Source organism: Anser cygnoides, chromosome 9 (assembly GCF_040182565.1).
Source record: "Anser cygnoides isolate HZ-2024a breed goose chromosome 9, Taihu_goose_T2T_genome, whole genome shotgun sequence".
Taxonomy (NCBI): Eukaryota; Metazoa; Chordata; class Aves; order Anseriformes; family Anatidae; genus Anser; species Anser cygnoides.
The window spans coordinates 2,975,782-3,001,539 of NC_089881.1; the positions used below are offsets into that span (position 1 = coordinate 2,975,782).

Sequence of the window (25,758 nt, forward strand, 5' to 3'; positions counted from 1 at the left end):
GAATATTGATATGTCGTTGTAGGACAAAATATTGTAAATATAAATTAACAACTATCTTGTAAGAACTAAAATGCAGCTTTATAAAGATATAAAATTATACAGAAACACTTTATTTTTAACGAATTTACAAAATTCATATTTAATACTTGACATTTTAAAAAAAGATGTAAACATGCGTTTAAACACCCTTCAGATATTACACTTATATGAAAATACTGCAATCACTGTTTTTAATGCTCATATCTTAAGTCTAGTCAACGACAAATGGTGTCTTAATCAATTAATACTTTCAGAGCAACAATATTTAGCCTCTTAATTACTGAAGCTGATTGTTGTGGTAAGGCTATAATTCAGTAAAAACTGCTTTCAGTTTAAAGCACTCTTAACTAACCATCATTACAATTTCATAAGATAGCAAATGTCTCCTGTCAAGTATACAACTCCACCAATGGAAATCAAATACTCTTAGAAGTTCCTGCATCAGCAACATCAAGGAAAACTTCTGCCTCAAGGAAAAAAAAAAAGGCATGATTTTGATGGATTGTGCAGGATGAGGAAGACCATTTGATTGATACCCTCAGTCACCAAAGAAGTTTCTTCCTGTTGAAAAAATGATTATTTGCTTGAAATTTAGATCATACTTTAAAACACTTCAAAATACATCAAACTCTGGAACCAACTACATGTTACTCATCCATAACCATTGAAAATTTACCATGGTAGACAGCAAAATCCTCAGCATTCACCATCCACTTTTTAGGACAAAAAGATTGCGGACTTTCTGCCCTATTCTGTATAGGTAATGATACAAAACAAAATACAGAAGTCAGAAGGATGAAGTACAAAGGAACCACCACCTCTTCTGTTGTTAGTATCTTACAACACTGAGGATAATACAATTTCAGGATGTCTATCATGTTAAAGGTTGTATTATTTACATGTTGCTTCTAGTAAGACGTGTTTTGTTGTTACTCTTTTAATCCTTTAATTAATCTGCTTTCTCTAATAAGGAAGAAAAGTCAGTACGTATGACCTGACAAACAACAAGCCCACACCTTACAATGGTTACATCAACAAAAAATGCATCTTTACTCAGTTTCTTGGTTTTAAGCATCTTGTTTCTGCCTCCTCCTTCAGAGCTGCAGCTGTAGCTGAATTCTGTTTGTGGAGAAAAAATGTTTCCAGCCCATTTCCAATGCAAGTTCTTTCATTTCAGGTGTAATTGTATCATATAAGTTCTCTACAGTTTTTTTCCCATCGTGCATTACTGTTACCTATCTAGTTGTAAGAGAAAGTAAAGGCCTAAAATCATCATTTGGCTTATTCATTCTAACTGACCATTTTATTTACACAAAAATGTGATCAGACAACACAGCCACCAAATACGGAGGTCACTCTCAGTGTAAGCTGCTCACCTTGGAAGATGCAGCATTAGGCAAAACTCACAATAATGTCAGTGGAAGTTTTGCCCGGTGTTGTTGACGCAAGATATGACACTCTTCTGTGAAACATGTGAGAAGTTTCATTTAGTATGACATCAAAGGCTTCTCTACCACACTACAAACAGGGCAGATGTAATGCTACAAACTTTCCTGGTATGTAATTCATATGGCCCCACTGAAATCTATGCAGCTGTGTAAGTTTATACTGAAAAATTTGGCAGGATGTAGAAGACAAATTGCAAATACAAACTTGTTTTATGGTAAGTAAAAGGACACAAATGCGTTTGTTCCTGGTCCTATTCACAATTGCATTTGGACTTATAACAGAAACACACTTTCAGAAGCCTTAAGTGATTAAATCTATTCCTCGGGAGATGTTTCCCCCTTTCAGAATGACTCCATAAACAGAATTGTGTGGAAATGTTATATTTTAAAGAGGAAGACAAAATTATGTCAAGTGTTCTTTAAATTTCTGCTATCTTTCCCTAACCATTCTCCTGCTCCTGTGAGAAGCAGACAGCGTTAAGTTAACAACAGCGGGCCTGATTTGGGTTCGGGACAGCTGCATTTCGAGGTGCCCTGTTCCTGTCAGCACCCACCGAGGGCCCGGCCGGCGGGCACGGCGCTGCCCCGGCTGCCGCCCGCGCCGGGCCCCGGGCTCCCCCTGGCGGGAGCAGCCGCCGGCAGCCCGCGGCGGCCTGCACCTGGGGCTGGGGCCTTCAGGAGGGATTCTGCCTCCTCGGGCCGTCTAAAGGTCCTCTGCAAAATAAACTAACCGAGTCCTACCCCGAGTTTGCGCCGGGAGACACCTGAGCTGAGAGGCCTCTGAATGCGCCTTTGGAAAACTCGGTTGGTGCCTGAGCGGTGGTGGCCAACGCAGGGCCTCTGTGCATCATCTGTTTGAAATGAGCTGCTTCTGAGTTACTTAGAAGTAAGCAGTACCTAGAGGAAAGCTAAGGCACTTCGAAACGCATATTGGGTACCCTGGAGAGCCGAATTTATGCTCAGAACTACACAGTGAGAGGAAAAACAGTGCCACGCTTTGGGTAACAAAGACCACTGCTCAATTCAGCCTGTGAGGATGTGTCGTACTGGATGGACGTGCGGAGCCTCTGACGCTCTGCTTTTCAATCCTGAGCGCTGGGACTGTCCCTTAACACCTCCCATCCTCAGGGCTAGCAGCAAGGCAGGACACCCGCAGGAGCCTGCTCCTTGGCCAAAGGGGCTGGGGGTCAGGACACCACTGCTTATGACAAACCCAAGGGCGGCATGGCAGCCACATCTTCCTTCCGTCCTTCATGTGCAGACAGTATGCCTGCTGCAAAAGCCTCCAGAATTTCTTTTAATTTTCCACCTTCCCTGCTCTTTTTAATTGTAATAAAAATTTGATGTCTTTATGCTAGAATACATGTAACTTTGGTATGCTGTTTTCCCCCTATTTGAAAATCTGAACATGCTATTTCATAATTCCATACAGAACAGCACTCCAACCCGCACATAAATTAGTCTGGAATTAAAACTCATACCATTGGGACAAATTTTTAATTTTTTAAAAATACTGCTGAAATGAGGGAATCAGAGCATGCCATTACCACTTGTAACAGGTTATTTCTTTGTGCCAAAATTTTTTACTATTATGCAAGTTAATACTTTTTAGGATTTTCGTAAGTTCCAGAACATCCAAGGCTTTGTGTTAAACTAATGAAAAGTTTGTGGCCCTCCACAGTACCTAATCCTATTCTACTACATGCTCTGCAATTGACAGATACATATTAATAAATAACAACATAAGTTCTGTCCATTCTCTTCCTCTCCTTTAATCACTTTTATTGTCTCATCCTCATACCCAGTTGCAGAATCAACCCTTTTATCCTCATGCTGAAGTAAAGACCTGAATTCAGCAAGTTTATCTACCTCAATCTGCCCTTCATCTCTAAATTCATGACATGCACTCTATTCTTATCTCGGCATTTTCTTCTGCACTGTCTGTACAATGCCTTGTATTCTTGTGCTCACTTGCACTCACACTCAATAAACTCACACTCAGTAAAGAACCTGTAATGTCTTTGCAGCCATACCATAGGAACAGCTGTACAGCCACATCCTCTTGAACTATCAGTAGTCTTTCAGAGAACTTTTCTTGAGCCACATAGACTCAAAGTAATAAAAAGCCTGTGAGTAACCTCAGCCTGGCACAATTTGGATTCTGTAATCTGTACCAGAGACATGTCCTGTTCTCCATACTAAAAGGTTAATCTGTCTCTCTGAAGCCTCTCCAGGAGCATCTAGTTATCACATGAGTTTCAAGATGACTAAACCCGTTTTTATCTTCCTCCTAAGGTCTCACCATTACTTATGCTTTCAGTAACTGTAAAACCCATAACTTGACAGGCTTCATTCTAGGTTCCTACAGCACCCCTGGGGATAAGAATCAAGTTGTTTTTCTCTTTAATATGCTTATCTTCCTATTTATCATAAGCTAAAACCTTTTTCCCCCTCCTACCTGAGTTTCTGCAGCAGCCTTTTCTCTGACTTTGACTGGGATAGCAAATGCAATTTTAAGACATTCAGAGCTGCAAAAATAATCTTCCTAGATTGTGGCTCTAAATATATTATCTTTCCAACCTTCCAATTACCATTGCTGCACTGAGCAAGAAGTTGGAAGGAGTGACCTCTCAAAGACCCTTCCAACCCAACCTACGTTGTCCTGTGATTTTTCTCTTTTTGCACCAACAAATTGTTCCTCATTCTTCTGGGACTTCCAGGCTCTCTTCCCCTGTTTGCTCTCCCTCATTCAGCATTGAGAGTCTACCCTTAGCTCCAATGAGCCAATAGTGACAACCTCTGTTGTTTACTGTTCAAATTTCCAATTCAGCATGTTCATACTATTTCCCATACTCTCCTGATACTTGGAAATAGATTCCAAGCAAGCTAGTAAGCACAATGTCATTTCTTTCTCCTCTTGCACTTCTTACAGTTCCTTGATGCAAGGTCTGCAAAAATCTTGAAAAAAAATCTCTTCCCTTGTGCTCCTGTATTTATTCAGAATTTTAGGTCTTGTGCTAAAGATTTAAAATGTAAGCTCTCTAGCAATGGCAATGATTTGTTGTTTGTTAATGAGTCTAGCATAAGGGAATCCTGGTCTGTGGTTCAAGTTCATAGACATTACAGTGATACAGATCATAATACAAAGCATAGCTTTTACATTTCAAATACTTAATCCTGGAAGTTGTGCATAACACCCAACCATGAGTTACAATGATATTATCTGGATTGTTGCATTCTTTATATGTAACAAAAAGCTTGCAGGATAAGCACCATTTCTCTAACAGCCTAAGATCTAGTTTTCATCCTTCACGTTCAGTTGTTTGTGTACAGGTGATTATTGCATTGTCACAAACTTAAAGTGAAGTAGACAGACTGATGATTACATTAAATATGAGATGTAACAAAGACAATATACTGCAGAACAAAGCTAAAATTTTAAAATATATTTATATATACGTGTGTGTGTATATATATATATATTTACCATTTCAGATCTGCATGAAACTTGAGAAAGTCTGGCAATATCTTCAAGTTCCAGAAAGGAAATGATGTCCAGGAGCAATGGGACAGGAAGCCGATCCAGGAAGTCGCATTTACCTCGGCACAGATTGAGGACATGTTCCAGAATTTTGGCACCAAACAGTACAGCAATTTGAACTGTGATTAAAAAAAATCCCAAGAGACAACAGATTTGTAAAAGCCTGAAATTTCTTCCCAATAGTCTCACATTATTCACATAAACAATAATAATAAAAAAAAAATCAGCTCCAATTTTTTGGTTGTTTTCTAGAAAAAAGAGCACACAATATCTAATACTAAACATTAGCAATAGATAACATTTGCAATTCATATTGAGTTACCAGTGACTACAGCTTATGCAGTAAAACGTGGCTATTGTTAAAACAAAATGGAAAAAAAAAAAAACAAAAACAATCAAAAAAACCCTGTACATAGAGCAAACTCATTTCAGCTGAGAAACATTAAAACAGCAGCAAAGCTGAACTGAAACTTGCCCAGATCCATTTTGCCCACTTGTCCACATACATATGTATATATTTACATAAAATCTGTGCTATTTATGCAAGAGGATGTTACTAAAAGAACTGAAAAATTACTTTAGCTGCATGCTTTGGGGAAAATAATGATGGGTCTGACATGAAAAGTCCCTCCAGTTCTGCTTCTTATCTTGCATAAAACCATTAACATAAAATTGAAAACCATCATCCTCCATAGTGACATGACATTTTATTGACTTATTCACCTTGAGATCCAGTACAACACCAAATTCTTTTTCTATAGATCTGCTAGTTAATGAGCTTCTTCCCATCCTGCATGCATACAGTTGATTATTTCTGCTTCAGCTTCCAACTTGGAACTTGTCATTTAGAATTTAACAGTTTCTTCAGATCATTTATCTATCAACTTGCTTTAAAAAAAAATACATATATATATATATATAAATAATGCGACATAGTTTGGCTATTTTAGAAATATATTTAGCTGTATTTATATTGATTTATATATGTGCCTGCCAATTAATGTAGACCTAACAATGGAAGTTACTCCAGAACTCCAGGTTTTCTGTAAGATTTTTATCCTAAAAGTGCTGCATACTACTTGATGACTTGTACTCTTTGTTCATTTGTCCAGAAATTTAGACCTCTCTTCTCTTGGCCTACACTACCATGAATTAATTTTCCTTCCTTGTAAAACCATAGTGAAAATCTAGACATACACAAAATCTTGCTCTTATCTCTTGCTTTATTGAGATTATGAGAAGAAATATATATCTTGAACTTCACTATCCAAAAAGGAAAAAAAAAATCAAAACAAAGATATGTATAGCTGTATTACTAGTTGATATAAGTTTACTAGACTGTTAATGTTCATTCTAAAATGTTTCCTTCTTCAGTTTTCCATTGGATACTTCAAATGCTTATATAGGATATTGATTAAATGTTCCATTTCCATGGGGTCTATTCTTCCTAACCCCACTAGAAATAATTTAAACTTAAAAAACAAAACAAAACAAATTTTCTTAAAAAAATAAATCTGTGAATACTCAGATGAGGAGCAGGTTGACTCCCCTAGCAGGAGTCAAAAAGGAGGTGTGAAAATATCTGACTGTGTGGAATGGCAACAGCTATGTTTGGAAATAATATGACAATACAGCAGCTGAACAAAATAAAATATCTGCATTTTATGTTAAAATTTTACTAAAAACCAATGGGAAATCCCCAAGCATAATTTTAAATGCAATTTTAGAAAAAGGAAGAAATGACTAAATGTTAGGAAGGAATAGCAGCTGTGGCTTTCAATACTTCCTATAGGATATAAAACCTCTGAATAATCCCATCAACAGAGACTTTTCAGCTGTTTATTATCTTTCTGGTTTCCAGGCTTTGGAAAACAGCTCTATACATTTACATTTTGAGGTTTATTTAGTAGCATCCCCACTGCCTTTCTATATTTTATTCTATATTCTATATTTGGCTGTATATTCCTAAGCTCATCTAACACCCGTTGCACTCGGTGTAGAACAGCTTGGGAATCCATGTAGCTCAAGACATGGCCATATAAATAAGCATGCTGGCACAGAGCACTATAAGGAGCTACCTAGCTATTAACAATAAAAATATTTCTTTCTGGCCTATTTTTGTTGCTAATATCTCTGTCATTTGTTCTGTAATGAAACTATCAGTGTTGCTATGATTTATTCTGTATTTAAAGTTACTGTTATGTCTTTTTGTTTTTCTACTCTTCCTCCATTAATCTATATTAATGAATTCGCATACAAAAGCCTGTTAGCCAAAGCAATCACATCTTTCATTAAAGTTATTACAGATCCTTATTGCTAGATTATTCCATTATATGCCACAGCAAATTTGTAATTATTTTTATTGTCTTACTATGAAGAGATGAATCACTCAAAAAATGCTCCTGGGATTCTTTAATTTCTCCAGGTTTTGACTCACAAAATTTATTCTGGAGAGATCTTCCACCACCTGAAAATTACCTACAACTGGGAAAGAAAAAGAAAAAAAAAAGGCAAGAGGAAATGAATAAAGCTCCATGAGATAAATACATTACTAGGATTCAGGATTCCAGTTATGTAATTATTTCTGCATTCCCAAAACAAAGTTATCATAAGGGATCAGGCCATGGTTTCATTACCAACGGCCTTACAACATGCTTCAAAGGAAAATAAATATCCCATAACGCATCTAGACAAGTGTGAAATGTTTTTACACACAAAAAATTTTTTTCCAGTCCCTGAATGCAAATTGCTTGTAGAAATTAAAACACCTTTAATGACATCTCAACCTGCAAAATGATGAATAATCTTTTTATTTTTCATTTAGTGACAGAAATACAATTGATCAGACATTAAATTTGGTCATTAAGTGGAAATACCCATTCAACTGTTCAAGCATTCAACATTGACAGCATTAAAGGTGTAATTGTTTTTTTTAACATTTTGTCAAAATTAACAGGACAGTTCAAGTGTCAGCACTCAGACTGCCTGAAAACTCAGGAAAAAGCTCTATAGAAGTACACATTTAACTCATGGTCTGGGAGTTAGAAAAAGAAAAGATTACAAAGCTTTTTTTTCTTTACAAAACACAGCTGAGACAAAAGACAATATAATATGCCTAGTGAATTATTTAGCCATGAAATGGTGGAGAACAAGTGGCCCTGGATATCAGGAGTTTTCCTCCAAGTTCTCTTCAAACATCACATATATGCTTGAACAGTGTCAGCTTTTAATATCTACTTTTGTTTTGTTGCTGTCACAGCTGGAAAGGAAAGTCAAGTGTCTTCCTTCACATAAGTTGTTGGAAAAGATCACGATACAAGACAAGAAGTTGGACTCAGTTGCTGCTGTGGCAAGGTTGGAAAAAAAAAGTAGTCTTACTAGTATTATATCTGTTTTATTTGCTTCCATTTGCTTGATACAAGTCAGGATTTTACACTGGTATATGTATACATAGATTCCTGACACACTGAGTGATAAATTGTTTGTTTTATGTACACTTATGCATGTTTTCTAATGTACACATCACTGATATTCCTATTTGTCAATCTGTAAATTCTTATTTTTTTTTTCTACCAGCATGTAGAAAAGGAAAACTAAAAGCAAGTGTTGGCTTAACTATCAATAAGCCACAGATGACTACTCACATTTACTGACCAAAGAATGCAGAGTTAAACTTTTCGCTATAAATCTTAGACATGACAACAGTGGTCTACATCTAACATGAAATTTAACTTCAGATCTCTCCAGTATTTCAGTGTCAACGTATACAATTTTCAAATTGAAAATAATTAAATATTTGTAACTCCCAATAAGTTGAATTCACTTTCATTATTAAACTTTCGAATTAAAGCTCAGACTCCAGACTAGTCTGCCAAGGCAGGCCCACACAAATCATTTCTCTGTTTTTCAAGTCTTGCTTGTATCCTGTTGATATATCTCATATACAGTAACAGCCTAACATGTACTTTTGAGTATCAAATATAGCCAGCTATAATTCATCATTTTGATGTTTCTTGTGGATAGTGTCTCATTATAGGGGGGAATTAGAATTACTAAATCATCTTTCAGATAGCAAAGACACAAAATAGCTTCAATTAACTCCCAGACTTATCAATGACATTCAGTAAAAATAACTCTTATTATGGGAATAAGAGAACAAACATCCTAGTCGGTTGCCTAAGTTCATCCTATTTTACAATGACACACACAACCTTTATTCTTTTACTATGAAAACGTTGCCTCTGAAGGAGAAAAATACGTTTATCAAATCTGCATTTAAAATTTAGTATGCAAACATTTTAAAATAGCTAACATTTTTATAACATACACATACAGTATAGACTACCACTTCACTAAAATAATGTCACTTAAGATACTAGCAGTAATATGAGACTTCAGTGCAAACAGGATAAATAAACTGCTTGTCATTGCTTCAGTGATGATCCTAGTACCTGGGAAGGCTTCAGAACTAGTACGTTTGTAGCCCTCCACAGGGATAATGACAGCAAACTGCTGTACTGTACTTCCAAAAGCTCTTTTTATCCCTAGCAGTGTAGGAAGAATCAGCACGTGAGGCTACTTCCATGCTTGTTTGTGGAAAAGAGTAGGTGAGAACAAGGACAGAACAAAACTGATACACAAATGGAGAAATAAAAGGCATCTTTCCTCACATTCCTCAGCTTGCATACCCTTCAAAATGGTATGCAAGAAATAGGGAAGAATCATTGCTAAAGGAGAAAAGAAAACTGCTTAACATGCTTTCTCTTGATCTTTTCTTTGTATTGATGAAAGTGCCATTTATTTAAAAACAATAAGAAGAACAAAACTACCATCAAAACAGACAACCACCATTATGAACAAGCAAGCAAACTAAAAATTCAAGACCCCTTCCTGGAACGGAAATAAGTGTAACAAAAAAAAGAAAATAATGTCTCTACCCCCAAACCACCTACCAAAAATTATTAATGATGATGATACTTTTCAACTTTTGAACTTTAACACCTACTGACATTCTTGATTGATTTTCTGTATAACCTTATAGATTTAGCTATGCACTATGATAGAAGTCTAATTCATTAAAGAAATCATGTTGCACAACAGATTACAATTTGTTGTGATTTATTATAAAATACATTAATACTTTTCAGTCTAGGATGTATAGTGCAATAGAATTAAGTATACATAGATAACAGATGCTTGCCTAAATTCCCCACTGGTGTTTGGTGTTAACAAGACAAACTTTTCTAGGTAGTATATATATATATTTTTATTATTGTGTATGAATATTTATACATAATATAGGTTTATATATATACACAAGTGTACAATAAAGTATTTCATTCAAACAGAGAGAGAGAATAAACCATTAAATGAGATTATAACTTCATACAATCCAGCCCTGAAATGGAACACTAAGTCAATGCCTTTATAAATTAAATATGTCATATTTTTAAAGCAATTCCAGTAGATATCCTAACATGTCTACAAGACTTTATCATTCAATTATAAATTACAAAGCATTTTAATACTAACTGAAATATGCCAACACTTCAAAATTACAAAAATAAATAGCTCGGTAATCTCTGATCTTCGTCACTGTTGTACCGAGGTGTACAATGCTACACAACTATCTGTCAGAATAGGAACACCAGGCCAACACACAGAGGAAGAGAAAAGGCAAAATATTTAAGTAGTTACATAAACACCAGGATGTATTTCTAGACGTTTTTTGATTCACAGTGGAACAAGCTGTCAAAACCAGTATTCTATTTAAAAACTTCCTTATGCACACAGGACATACTATAGTTACCTTGATAATTTGCTGGCACATAGTTATTTCAAAGATAATATTGCATAATTTTGTAATGCTCATCAATTTTGCATAGATTAAAAAGAAGAAGGAATGGAAGGTATTACTAGTGCATCCTGGTTACCATGGACACATTTCATTCTTGATGTTATTTGGAGGCTCAGGTGTTAAAGCAACTGAATACCACATTGCTAACTCTGCTGACATTTCTTCATGAAAAAGAGATAAGAAGAAACAACGAGCAGAACCAAAACCAAAGAACAGCAGCACCCAACTGAGGCTTTGGGTAAAAAGTCTGAGCAATTTTTTTTAACCAATTAAAATATTTAAGTGATAAATTAGCAACAAATTAATTATTATGGAAATATCTATTGTCGTAATTAATTTGGATAGTAGATTATTAGAAGTATAGTGCTGTTTACATTGTATGAAGAAAATATTTGAAGTTTGTCATATGGTAAGCCATCTTTTTCTTTTAAGGACTCAACCTTCTCTTAATTTAATCTATATCTGAAGTTACAGAAATACAGACTCATAAGATATAATGAGAAAGCTCAATGGGAAAGCTCTGGGTGATGCTGAAGAAAGCCAGTTGGTGTGAAATATGAAGTCCTGTCATAAAGGCACACAAATGACAAACTCCTCCCTCCCCCCCTTCCCTGCCCCCCCTAAACATTTTTAGGATTTGGGAGTTCTCCAGACTCAGCTTTCTCCTTTGCTTAACAAAACCAATAACTCAAAGTTTAATTTCTCAGATTACAGGTTATATAGAGATTAATTATCCCCATTGTTCTCTTAAAAGGTTCCAATTAAAAAAATTAAATACTCATTGGAGGAGGAAGGTGATTCCAGAACCTAGGAAATAGGGCTTGGTGAGACTTAAAAGATCTAGATTCAATTATTTTCCTGTCCCAGGTGAATGGCCTAAATACCCAGACTTTCTTTTTAGTCATGTATTTGTCACTGCAATCCATCCAAATTCTCATTTCCCCATGCAGTGAAGGAGCCACGTGTCCTAAAAAGAAAAAACATTTGCATTCTCAGTTAGTGACTTCTCTCTGTATCTTAGAAATTCACAGCTAAACCAACATGACAATATTCCTAGATCTTTTGCTAGAGTAAATACAAAAAGAGTCTGAATTGGAGTAAGTTTTTGAGATAAAAAGATCACTGAATAGCTAAGTTTGGATGGACTTCTGGAGATAATTAGCTCACCCCCTCTACTAAAATCTAGGTTGCTCAACAGTGCCCAGCTGGGTTTTGAACATCTCCAAGGATGGACAGTTCAAATCTTTTCTGGGCAACCTGTTCCAGTATTTGACTATACCCACAGTAATAAATTGAAACACAAGAAATTTCACTGAAAGATAAGAAATAACTTTGTTCCCATTGCCTCTTGTCCTGTCACTGGAAACCAGTGAGAAGAATCATGTTCTGTCTTCTTTCCTCCCTCCTATCAGCTGCCTGTACACAGTGCTCAGGCCCCTCTGAGCCTTGTCTTGTATGTGCTAAGGAACTCCTACTGCCTGAGCCTCTCTTTGTATGACAGATGCTTCGATCTCTTAATCATCTTAGTAGCACTTCACTGGGCTAGCTCTGTAATGTCCATGTCTGTCCTGTACTACGAAGCTCAGAACTGGCTATGCTGCTCCAGAAGTGGTCTCCCCAGTACTGAGTAGAGGGCAAGGACCACCCCCCTTGACCTACAGGGAATGTTCTTCCTAATGCAGCCCAGGACACAGCTGGCCCTCTATGCTGCAAAGTTACATTGCTGCCTTGTGGTCATCATAACCCCAAGGACCTTTTCTGCAGGGCTGCTCTTCAGCCAGGCAATTGCCAGCCTCTACTGAGGCATGGGGTTATGCTTCTCTCTCCCATCGTTGAACTTTGCATTTCCCATTGTTGAACTTCAACAGATCCTCATCAGCCCATATAACCAACCTGTCAAGGTCCCTCCGAATGGTGTGGCACAACCACCTGGCACATCAGCCACTCCTCCTGCTTTCTATCTTCCGCAAACTTGCTGAAGGTGCACTCTGTCTGATTATCCAGGTCATTAATGAAGAGTTAAGCTAGATCGGCCCCAGTCAGTTTTGCCCTCTAGCTACACTACTACTGAATGGTCAAAAGTGTTCCACTATTCCAACAGTGATTAATGTTATCTTTGTGTGCCTCAGTCCTGAGCAAGTTTGAGGCCCCTTTTGGTCTCTATAGTAAATAAAAGATGTTCTGAATGTTGGCCTTGCTGTATGGAGCTTTTTGGCAACTGTGATCACCTGAGGACACTTACCTGAAAATCCAAATTTTTGCCTGACCATGCTTCTGTAACATGTAGAGATGATAAGGTAAATGCTCAGCTGGCTATTTCACTCCCTCATAAATGTAAGAATATAAAAGTAAAGCAAAAATTACTGTTTGCATTAAACTATTAGCTACACAGCATACAATTCACCAGTACTATTCTGCAAGTGACTAATGCTCATATCTGATTACATCATTTGTTCATTTACCAATGAAAATTGTAATAATAGAAGACTCCTTAACATGCTGTCACTCTAGATCTGTCTCCTTAGTTATTCTGATGTCACAGAGTTTAAAAACTGGAATTATGTTTTAATGAACATACTGGTGAGTCTTGTAAGATGCCGACAGAAAAAAACAATTCTGTACGAGACCCGTAAGAGGAAAATATTAAGAAGACTATCTCAATATAGCGATATTTAACTCTACTTTTCCCAGTGGATATCACTGTGAAAACAGTTGTAACCGATGGGGATAAAATACACTAAGTTAAACAACCTCAGCAGCAAGACCAACCTCCCTCCTAACTACACTACTTTAATAGAAAAACTTAGCATGTTCACTAATTAAAGTAAGTCTCCAACTGTGCTAGGCTGGTGAGCAGGAAAGCTTTTATTGCTGCTATAGTCACTTCGTAAAAATTTTTACTTTCTGACTGGTTACTCAAGGAAAATGTCCCCACTTGTCTTCTGACTAATTAAGCAGTTAAGTATTGCTACTTGTATGTATTTATGCCTTCTGCCATTTATAACAGGTTTCTATTAAAAATGTCAGTACTCTAGTTCCAGACAGTAATCAATAAACAGAAGTGCACATAAATATGGATTTTAATATTTGCATACAAAAAGTAGTTCTTGTAAGCTAGCAACAATTTAAAGATAAGACTGGTTGAAGCAGATTAAACGACCACCTTTAACCATTATTTCTTCTTAATATATTTGAATTCACATGTAATAAAACTCCTCCGTTTATTGAAATATATTGAATAAATTCAAGTTTAAACCAGAACATTAACATAAATTATATAAATAAGAACAAAAAGTTATCTACATCTGCATGCAACAGTGCAAGCATTCAGCAAACTGAAATTAAACCAAATACATGCACAGATGCCATTCCGCATTTCATGCATGCATAGTATGAAATCAAATAGGTATGAGCTGACACCTGTTACATGTAGGAAATTGGATACTTTTGCTGTTCTTCTGGCAAATTATTACCCATTTTGCAAATTTAAAGTAGGGTTTATAACACCAGTGCTCCATTTGACAATTGCTACAGAAGATCTGTTTGCATTCGCTATAGTCCAGGAAGTTATACAGATTACTGTTTTGTTGTCTACACTGATAGGATCACAGTGTACAGGATAGTAGTTTCCTTCTCACGCCCACTCAGTAGCAACAAAAACCACCCCAAAATCAAGTCTCTCTGGCACTTATTAGATATAGTGTAGTTTTCCAGTTTTCTATCACATGTCCAGTTCATCTGTACCAAAGATTTTCAAGTGTTAAACCTAATGTGCTGTGCTACAGAGATCTATAAAGGAAAGAAAAACAAAACCAAGAACTTTCTCAGACCATCAGACAAATTCTGAACAACTTGAAACTATGGATTCTTCTCAGTATCACGATAGCTATTAATACTGTAAAAAAAAAGTTGATATGATTTTGTTGGTGATAATGCTACTAAAATTCTGTATCAAATAATACAGTATCTCAGATTTTAAATTTAATATTGATCTTCATAACGGATTCACCATTGAATTTGTGTATACATACTTCCGTGGCCTCTGAGAAATCTTCTTCTTCCTAATTCATTCATGCAAGTATTTGTTAATAGCATTTCGGTGGTGCATTATCACTGCTTTGTTCTCATTGTACTTCTACCAGTGGAGATATTTTTCCAGATTACAGTAATTAAAGGTGAGCAAGCTTATAATTTAAGTTATAAATCATAAAGGAGTATAAGTAATGTAACAGTTAGAAGCAATGCAATTCCACATCCCTCCCTACCCTACTTCTGCTTTTGTTTTGGAGGGGAAAAAAATATTACCATTAATAGCAAGGAAATATAAAAACAATTTAGTTACCAAACAAAATAAAGCAGTGATGGCAGTAGAGTAAAGCCTTAAAGACAACAGCATATGGGAGGAAAGATGCCTTCCTGGTGTAAATGCAAGCAGTTTTGTGAGTTGCTATTAACAAATATTTTGAGTGTATGGAGAAGAGAAAAGAAATGTCACAATTCCAAAATTTAATGTGTAGCAACTACAAAGCTGTTATTTTTTCCTCCACTTCACTCATCTATTCAAAAACATCAAACCACTTCAACTAAGGAATTAGGGTTGTGCATGTGTATGAGTGCCAAAGGCTGCCACTTAAAGCATCCAGAACACATTTTAGTAAAATACAGAAGAATCAGAGAATGGCTTGGGTTGGAAGGGACCTTAAAGATCATCTAGTTTGCCACAGGCAGGGATGCCACCTACTAGATCAGGTAGAAAGAGGTAATAAAAAGCTTCGATTTTTTTATTTTTTTTTCAGGGAATGCAGAGGTTGTTAAGTCTGTACAAGAAATCTGCTGCCTTGACATTGTCTCTTTCCTTCCCCTCAGTTACATTCCTCTTTTATTCCTATATTAGTATTTTTCCTCATCTGTTTTCCCAGAACTTGCAGGGAAATAAGTAAATAAAAAATAATAATAATAAATAAATAAAAATACACAAAAAAGCACAACATAAAACACAGATGCTTGCAGCACAGGTGCATTGGAGGCTAGCTTATTCCCTCATACAGACCTGTGCACACGGATCACAGGAAAGAATACAAAACCAGGACAATGAGAGATGAAAAAAAAGGGAGGGGGCATGTGCTGCAAGGAAAGCAACACTATCAGAGGGAATAAATAATGACTCTCGAGGATCAGAGTCTGCAATTATGAGCATGATACTTGCCATTTATTAACGTGATTAAACAGGCAGGCCTAGATAAGACCACCACAAAGAGATTATTCCACTATTTAACAGAACAAAGGATGCTAGCTAAGTGTGAGACATAACATTCCTTTCCAGATGGATAAGGCACTGACAGGTTTTATTTGAAGCAGTTTCTTTCAGTTTCCTCCTTCTTACTTCAGTTTCAAGGTCTCTTTGTTAAATTTCAGGTCTAGTCTATGCTTTAAATTTTGCTCTTCTCCTCTTCCTCCTCCCCCTTCCCCCCTTTCCATTAGAGTAAAGAGCCAAATAATGGAACAGTTGGACTCCCTGCTTTGTGTATAAAAGTCCTGGAGTACAGCAGTGTTGCAATGCAAAGTCCTTTTCTAGGGAATCTGCATCTCCTTTAGCAGAGTCTGTGAATATAACTGGCAATCCTTTTTATTACAGATGAAGTCTTAGTTCAACCATCTCATTGCCCCCTTCTCAGATATTTATCATCCTGAATTGTATGTCTGCAATCAGTCTCACCTGCTCTCTGCTGAAAATTGCCTTCCTACATTATATGGCCAGCTCACTTTCAGCACCAACATCTCTTACTGTAAACTCTGAGAAACACTTCTTGCATTGGCCCCCAAAATCCCATCACACTTTTTAAGAACAAACACTCTCAGCGTGTTTTTCAAGGTTCCCTTGCTGTCTATTTACATCTTTAATTCCATCTGATCAAATGACAGGGGCACTAAAGAATCCATCACATTGTGCAAGCATTCTGATATACTTGATTACTACCTGTGTCTCTGGTTTTCCATAAACAGTTGTGGTGACAAATATGCCCTTTTTCTCAATTATCAACTCAATACCAAAGATAGGATGCTCTCAAAAAAAAAAAAATCTGTTTCTTCAAGCACTGATTTTGTTCAGTCCAACTCTATTTATTATTATTTTTAACATGAAATTGACACTACCTGTAGGTTTCAGAGATATTGGAAATTGCATAGAAAGGAATTATTGCACAATTCAGCTTTAGCACCAACTTAGCTCACCCTGAAATCTATCCTTTCATTATCAGTTGTCATGATAAGTTGATATGTATGTATATTAAAAATATACATTGCATTTCTTGCCACAAGTATCTGCCTGCTCTTTTGATACTTCCCAGCTACACAGCTTCTCTTGCCTGCAGTCCCCATCTGTTGCCATTCCTTTCACTGTATTGTTCACTATCATCCTATTATGCTATTTAGAACTCTAGCTTCAGATACTATTTTAGGTTTCTGCTTCTACAATATTATTTTGCCTTTTTCAACACGACTACTAATTTCACTGTGCACTGACTTCTACTGCTTTCCTATGGGTACTACAATTTTCCAGAAAACGTATCTAATTCAGGTTTCAACCAGCAAATGACATTTACACTGGTTGTGCCCACTGCACAATTTCAATTTAATTTATTAAAACCCACATATAAGCTGCAGACACTTTTACTTTGGTTTAACTTAGACTAATTTCAGTTTAACATAAATTGATTTAGTCTATGCCCAATCAAAATCAAATAGACCTTTACAATAAGTGACCATAGAACAATTCAGACCAACTTCAAGTTTGTTTAAATAAAGTTACACTGGCGCATCTTTAGAAGAGACTTTGCATAGCCTAGCACCCTCAGATAAAATCCTGATCCTGCTCTAGCTTTGCCTATCACTCTTTCTTTTTTTCCTTCCCTTGAACACATTACTGAGTGTATGTATTTATTTTTTTTTAAATTATAAATGAGCAAAGTATAAGTATATGTTACACCTAGTCAAGTAAACATATCTGATAGTTTTTCATGATGAATGTTCGTGTGCACATGTGAAATGCAATAAAGAAAATTGTTCTTGGTTAATAAAGGCAACAGAAGAAATAATTATCTCCCTAACTTAAAGCAGGAAGAAGGGAAACAAGACCCAGTAGAGTTACCACAAAGGTACAGAAGTAGAATTATTCCTGAGGTTTCCCAAAGCAGAGAGCAACAAGGATGCTGGATATACTACCTTAAGTAAGGCAAGTGAAGAACATAACTAAAATCTTCTCCAGAAGAAAAATCACCGACAATAATGAGCATGGAAATGGACGCTCAAGTACAGTAGGAAACATTTACTTAATTAAGCAGAAGACACCGGTGCATATTTCTCTTGAGAAACTATTACACCCTCATAACCTGAAAATCATTCTTGGCAGGTAGAACTAGATCGAGAATGGTACCTTTGAAGACAGCCACAAATATTAAAGCCATACTTAAAACTTTAAACAAAATGAGAGCTTAAACATTGCAATTCAGTATGGTACTGCTATTCATGTACTAAGACTAGTTACAAGGGGACAAGAAGTAGCTTAAAGCTCACCTTTATGCCTTCCAGTGAAATAAAAAGTCAAGTTAATAGCATATAATGATAAGAGAAGTAATTACTTTAGCATACCTTAGTTGAAATTGATAGAAGAATATTCCAACATATCTTGAAACCAGAGCTCAACCACTATTATAAATAATTTTATAAGCTCATATGACAGTACTGAATTATTGTAGGTTCACAAACAAGTATTTGTTACATGGGAAGCTCAGTTAAAGATTTAATAGCAATTATATCTCTAATTTCAAGTACCTAGGTGAATTTCTCACAGGGCTGCGCATTCAGTAATATTTGCTGGGGGAAAAAAATAATGAGAGAATTGAGTCTTCGGGGAAGAAAAAACCCACTTATACTGTTGTATCTGATGCCTTTTGCAGGAAAACCTCAATCCACCAATAAGGAAAGCCCTGAATTGCAACACATAAAAAACTGCATTTCAGTTCCTGAAAGTCACAATTTTCCTACATTGGTTGTGTTCTTGTGCTGGATTACAAGTTTAATATTGCAGCATGACCAAAGAATTCCCAAATCTTCCCCCAAACAGCACGGATAAAATCTAACAATTGTGTACAGCCAGAGGTGGCAGATTATGGAAGAAGTAAAATACTATCAGGCATCCAAACGGTAAAACAACATCACAACTTCGCTAGACCAACATATTTAGTTTTGGACAAACCCACTCAATAGCAATATTTGCATTTTTCCAATAAAGCATTATTTACCCACAGGAACTATTTCCATTTTTCCAAGCAACTCTACAGGAGATTTCCCTATGTATTTTATGCTTAACAAACATTCTCCTGGTAATAATTGCTTAACACTGTGTGAAACCATTACCATGGAAGTGTTTGATTATTTTGGAAATAAGCTTTTTCAACATAATGGAGCACTTCCTGAGCTGATACAAAATGGCTTCCTTCTCCTGAAGTGACGGAACTGAGCTTCAAACTATTCTAATTTAAGACATGTTGATAATTTGATGCAAATTAAGTCCTCTAACTCATAACAAAACTATCTTGTTTAAGTGACCCTATAGAGAATTTTGTGCACTCTGGTTCATTGAGAACTCAAATTTTCAGTTTTAAGTGTCAAGGAAAAGACGTGACTACCATTGGTCTGGGTAGGCAATAGCTGGTACAGCATCCCTTGGGTTTGAAATGCAAATAAAATAGTACAAGTTGGAAAAACGTTCATCAGCTACAGATCTTTACTTAAAAAATTAGATTTATCTTAAAAAAATTGTTTCATGTGATATTACAGTAATTAAGCTGAAATTAATTTCATAACATCTGTTAATCTTTTTCCCCGATCCATCTGGCTTAAACATTTCACATGGCATCTTCTGTTAATCAAATAGGTTATTTATCAAGTGTCATCATTAAGAGTTACAAACAAGCCCAAGATATAAAGGCAACATTTAGTTAACTGTACGGTACCATTTTCAAAATGGAGAAACTAGCCTTGCAGCTTGCAACAGAACCTCTGAGCACTCACAACTTCTTAAAAACAACCAGTCCATAACCAGTAAATCAGTCACTTGGTAAAGTCTCCTAACACTGAAAATTTATTGACAACACTAAGATTTTTTGTTTTGTTTTAGGGTTTATATAGAACCGACAAACATTCAGGTTGTTCATTGAAAAAGCATTTTTAATGGTGTTTGAGATTTAAGTGCTGCAGGATGGATTTTTTTTTTTCAACTTACAAGTACAAATGCCAGAAAACTTAGTTTTCCGAAATGAAAACAATTAGGTACAGGATTGTTGCTTTCTGAAAATACTGTGGTATTCACAAAACCCAAAATAATACGCTGTGCTCAAAATTTATCAATTTAATCAGAAACTGATTTAAGATGTAAAAGAGAACAACAGACAATAGGAGCAATAACAGATAAAGAACAAAAATAGTCCTCAGGAGCATTTGCCAAGTTACTTACAGTATTTGCTCATGTTCTGTATATATTTGTTATAGAAAGTAGCTGCTGATTTCTGACCATATATGTAAATCTGCAGTTACATATTCAATAAAATTCAGTTGTCCTGTTACACAAGCAAATCATATACAGAATATTGCACAGAACATTGATTTTATATGCGTCTGATGCCTTTCTTTTACAGGTAAGCAACTAAAAATTTTAAAACATAAAATACTCTGATTAGCGCAGCATTCATTAAATAGTGACAGATGCTAGTATTAATTACGCATTGAGTGGATCATTTTCCCATTACATTTCTTTTGTTACCAGCTTTGTCTTTCTAGTTACCAGCCTGTCCTGTCAGCAGATTAAGCAGACTTTTTTTTTCCTCCCTTCTTTTTTTGGTGTCTATTGCTTGTTTGATCAAAACGAGTGACCGACCTTTTCTATACTACCCCACCATCTGGATCCCCCTCTTGCACTTTTCAAAGCCTGTACTTATCATCTGAAAGACAATTTATCAGAAATTTTATTTTGAAAGGTTGTTTGTGTGGCTATCTCAAGTCATTTTACGTTCCATGTTGTAAGCCGTATGATTTACTGCCTGCTTCATAAAAACAGATAGTGTCTATTGTTGCTTGTGACAAACGTTGCCAAATTATAACTGGCATATCAAATATTAATTTGGCATTTCAAGAATAATTGAAGAACATGTACAATGAAAGGTAGCTGGAAAAGCATATGTTAAACAAGTTGCCATCTTTGTTGGCAGCCTCAAGCCAAAAAAATAAATTCCCATTCTATATAACATTATACACTCACACAAAAACTATCCACTATTCCCATAAATTATACAAGGATTCCCAATACACACAAGGATTTTATGGCCAAACATGTTTTCTAGTTAGTACATTTTTCCTGACATGTACACCAACCTCTCCATAACAAACCAAAGCACTGCTGGAAAAAAAATGAAATTGAAAGTACAAATGGCAAGGTCATTCATTTAGAAATAATTTCTGCAATAAACCGAAAGATTATGAATTGGAAGCTAGCAGTGGAGAAGACAGATGTTGGAATAATAATTGATCAAGGGATAATCTAGTCAGTAAAGTGGTTTTGGCAGAGAAAGTTAAACACAATGCTAAAATTTAAATGACACAGAATTTTCCAAAAGACACAGGGAAGTAACAATGCCTTTGCACTAAGCTCTCATAAGACTCACTGTTTAAAACAAAAGTTCTAATGGGAAGAAACACAGAGAAAAGATACTACAGTGACCAGGAAGTATAGTCTATTTCATAATTGGAGGCTGAAAAAAAAAAAGCATATTTATTAAAAATAATTGAAACATATACATACATGAACACATATATATACAGAACATTGTTATCCACATATAATGGCATTATTTATGCTAAAGGACATCCACATAAAAAATAAACTGTAAATTAGTCTCTATAACCGCATTTTCAGCCATTAGAGAAATACTGATCTGGAGCAGTTGTTCTGTCTGAAGTAGCAAGGCAAAAAGAAGTATTACCACCTTTGAAATACATCAAGCCCCATGTATGCTGTGAGGATCTGTTACATGGCTAGATGAAACAGCGTGGACTAGGACTCAGTGACTTGAGAAGTCTCCTTCAGTCTTCTGTTTCTGCAACTGAACTGGTAGATGCCCATGCAGAAAGAACATAGGGGATAGTTACCCTGCATTTGTGAAGTTATGATTAAAGCCTTAAAATAACTATTTGGAAAAAAAATAAATCTTTTCACCACTGGTTCACAAGATTTCTTCTACACAACCCAGTTGAGTTGTATTCTGTGAATACTCATTTATACACCTGAACTTCTATACAGTCTACTTTTAGAACCATGTGCAATGAGTTACAAGGCTCCTTCTTCAGCTTCCTCCTTCAAGTAGTTTATGCAGAAACTATCTGGCAATCTTCCCTTGCAAGTTTCTCAATGGAACAGCATACTTCCTAGTGAGTAATCGATACCTTTGTTTAAAAAGTCCTGGTTAATGCCTCTATATTTAAAATGTAGTTGAAATTGAATTTGGATCCAAGATGGAAGCCATTTCTTGCTGCAAAAGGTAAAGTTAGCATCAGAGTCTCCTGGTCACGTTTGGGCAGCAAATACATCCACGCAGACAAGTGGGTATATTTCCAGCTGTTTTTTCCAACTACTGTTGCACACTTGATTACCTAAAAGAATTCAGAGCAGCCTCTGCTTTTGTCTGGTTCCTATTCCCCTATCTTGCTTGCTTGCAGCAGGCCTTGTTTTCCTTTTTCCAGGTGTCCTACTTTCTCTAGATTTAGTAATAAATTAGATTAGCAATAAATGTTTTCTGACTTATTTTTGCAGTAATAACATAATTGACATGCTTACAACAGATGTGTACCCTTGTAGTATCACACCTTTGAGACTTTTGTCTTGCTTTGTCCTCTGCCTTTTAATATTATCCTATACATAGACTCGGCAAACTTCTTAGTGTATGCTTATCTCTGCTCTTAGAGACATCCTTTCTTTTAATTTCTAGCAATTCCAATTCATTTATGGTTTGTCACACAATATACAATAACTTGGGCCTACTGTATTGATCATGAGACAGCAGTAGACTTCAAAAACTCCTTCTGGAGACCATCCCTGTTTTGGAAAACAACCCCATCTCCAGGCTGCATCATAGAAAAAAGATTTCAATTTTCCTAGAGTGAAGGGAAAAAGCTAAACAAAACACACAAACTTTTCACAGGCTTCTCTGAACACAAAGCATGCTGCAATGCACTGGCTTCTTCCTCAGGTGCGATCTCCTTGTCCAACTGAGATTTTTGCCCTAGTAGTTTCTTAAGACTTTTTGCATTTGCACAGGATTTCTGGTTCTATTATAGCTTGACTTTAGTCTTGGTCAGGCTTTCAGGGTATCAGCTAACTAACAGGTATATACAGTCCGTAGCTGTATAAACCATTCCCAGTAAATCAGTAACTTCATCCTGGAAGAGTTGAATTTACTGCTCATGTAAGGCCCAAGAAGCCAATTCAAAGTAGGAACACACTCACAGAAATACAGGAGCCTTCATACAAATTCACCATACAGCTACACTTCTGTTTTTTTTTAAACAAACAACGCACCATTTTGAAACCACTGACTTTGAATAATGGCACTAATCAAAGTAGCAAACTTCAGCATTCACATAACTATGTGCAATGTTGTAGCCTTACACTGCAAGATCTTTCAGGCACTGGCAGTCATTTATTAGGAGACTGCTGAATAGCATACTGGAAACATGAACCTACGCCTGGGCCTCCCAGATGCTACCACAATACAGCTCAACATGTTTTATGTGACCCGTAACTTAGCGCTTCAGCGATGCACACACCTTGAATTCCTATTTTTCTCACAGGCCTCTTCTCAGGAGGCTCTGCAGCCTACAGAAAGGCTAACTAGCAACCTAACTTTTACATATACAGCAGTTAAAACTGGAAAGATTACTTATGTGAAGTTAGTTGTTTTCAGCAATAGGTAATTGAAATGTGATTGAATTTGGAAGTTTTGCTGGAATTAGATACGTTAGCTCCAGAGGATACAACAATACATCCAAGTACTTATATTCACTACATTATACTCAAATGAGCTTACTGTACTGAAATCAAATGCAAGTTTTTCAAATCACCAAAACCAAGTAGTTTTCAATGATGCCAACTTCCTGGTAATGCTTTTGTGCAATAAAACTTACAAAATAGTTGTTACGTACTTCCACCGACTGTTAGCTTCTTGCACAGCTTACCTTAACAGACTTCAGCTTAAGGATATACTTGGGCAACTGAAAACAAAACCAAAACCAGACATCTGAAGTGCTTCACAGGAAGCCTATAAGAAAAGTGAAAAACTTTAGATAATAATTATAAGAAACATCTTATTTTTATTAGCTGGGTGCAAAAATGAATGTTAAACAGCCCATAACACTCAGCTGTTATTCCACAAACAAGCAGAGCACAGACACGACTCCCATGAGGTCCACGGGAGAGGCCCATTACAAGACTTCAGCCATGGAACAATGCACATTTCTCTGCTATTGTGCAGCACCTTAATTACTCAGTTCTGGTGGAACTCAAAGTTCCCTAAGGTTGCCTTGCAAAGCCATACCTCAAAAAAAGTTTTGGAGGAGACTGAAATGAACCCTGCTTCGGAAACCATTAAAGGCATTGGTGATTTAAAAAGCCTTGGCACAAGAGAAACCAAAAGGCGCATACAAAATACAGAACACAGGTCATTTGGAATAGCAGCTTAGTTTCAGTTTTCCACCTCCCCCTACATTTAATTTCTGCGTTGCCAACCTAACAGTTCCCTCATCCCTAGATGAAAGTAGGTTCTCTGTTTTCATTCAGATAGTTCTTCTATTACCAGACAGTTTAATTTTCCTAGAACAAGGTATTAAGCATTTTTTTCTTAACCGTAGTTACTTTGAGAGCACAGCTAAGCTTGTTTTTCCTTAGGAAGAATACTGCAATGTTATTTAAGGATTTGTCGTTTGCTTGTTTATTTTTTCATGTCAGTATCTCATTTATTTGCGATGCAGCTTGGCAGTATTAGTTTGCTTTCAGGTTACAAAATCACAGATGCATATAAACTTCTCAAGGCTGCTGATCCTTTGGGGGTATCCACCCCCCCCAGCCTTCCTCTGGTGCTTACCTAGACTCCTTCCTACAGCCTCAGGATCCGTGGGCAGAAGCCATCTCCCCCCTGCACTGGCTCCTCGCCCAGACGGGCTTTCACCGAAACGGGTGAAGCTCTCAGGACACCAGACCAGGAACACTCACCGGTGGTGCCTGCGGGGTCCCTCTACATGCGGGTGTTAACAGGCGACCTCCCTTCCCCCCTCTACGGACAAGGACGCTACAAGTCCCCTCTGGTCCTCATCAGCGCCCCCGGCCCCCTCTCTGCCTCAGTCCTCCCCCCAGAGCCCCCTCCTCACCCCCCAGCCCCTCTCTCCCTCAGCCCCCAGTCCCTTCCCTCGGGCCGGGCCCTCCCCAGCAGCCCGGGGCGGCCCCCCCACCTCTCCCGCAGGCCAGAGGAATAAGACCCAACCGCGAGATGAGGCAAAAAGCTCCGAGCCGAGGCCCGGCACCCCCCCCCCCCCCCCCGCCACGTGGCCGGCCCCGGGGCCTACCCGCTCCCTTCCCGCTGCTCCCCGAGCCGGGCGGCACCGCCGCCATTTTGGGACGCCAGCAGGCGGTGCCCATGGCAACCAGGAAGAGGCGGACATCGCGCGGGGTCACCGCCGGCCCGGCCCCCTCTTAAAGGCGCAGGCCCACCCCCGCCGCCGCGCCCGGCCGGGGTCCCGTCCGCCTTCCCCGCCCCCCCTCCCCCGCCACC

At 37.2% G+C, this 25,758-nt stretch overlaps 1 protein-coding gene and 1 long non-coding RNA gene across 3 annotated transcripts; both read right to left on the minus strand.

Annotated features, from left to right (window-relative positions):
• Window positions 1-627: 627 nt before the first annotated feature.
• Window positions 628-13,155, minus strand: FBXO36 (F-box protein 36). The gene is given in 7 exon segments (XM_067002523.1): window positions 628-1,250; window positions 1,252-1,278; window positions 4,975-5,147; window positions 7,400-7,485; window positions 7,487-7,506; window positions 11,770-11,852; window positions 13,128-13,155. Coding segments are annotated over 7 exon segments (579 nt in total). The 3' UTR covers window positions 628-1,088.
• A 6,937-nt stretch (window positions 13,156-20,092) lies between these two features.
• On the minus strand, window positions 20,093-25,754 carry LOC106036200 (uncharacterized). 2 transcript variants are annotated; one of them, XR_010833485.1, is made up of 3 exons: window positions 25,553-25,754; window positions 24,170-24,252; window positions 20,093-22,088 (listed from the first exon to the last, which is right to left on the minus strand). It is a non-coding gene; the product is annotated as an uncharacterized lncRNA (long non-coding RNA). The 2 variants fall into 2 exon arrangements; XR_010833486.1 differs by lacking the exon at window positions 20,093-22,088 and adding an exon at window positions 22,699-23,059 and having other exon boundaries at window positions 25,553-25,734.
• Between the last annotated feature and the right edge of the window lie 4 nt (window positions 25,755-25,758).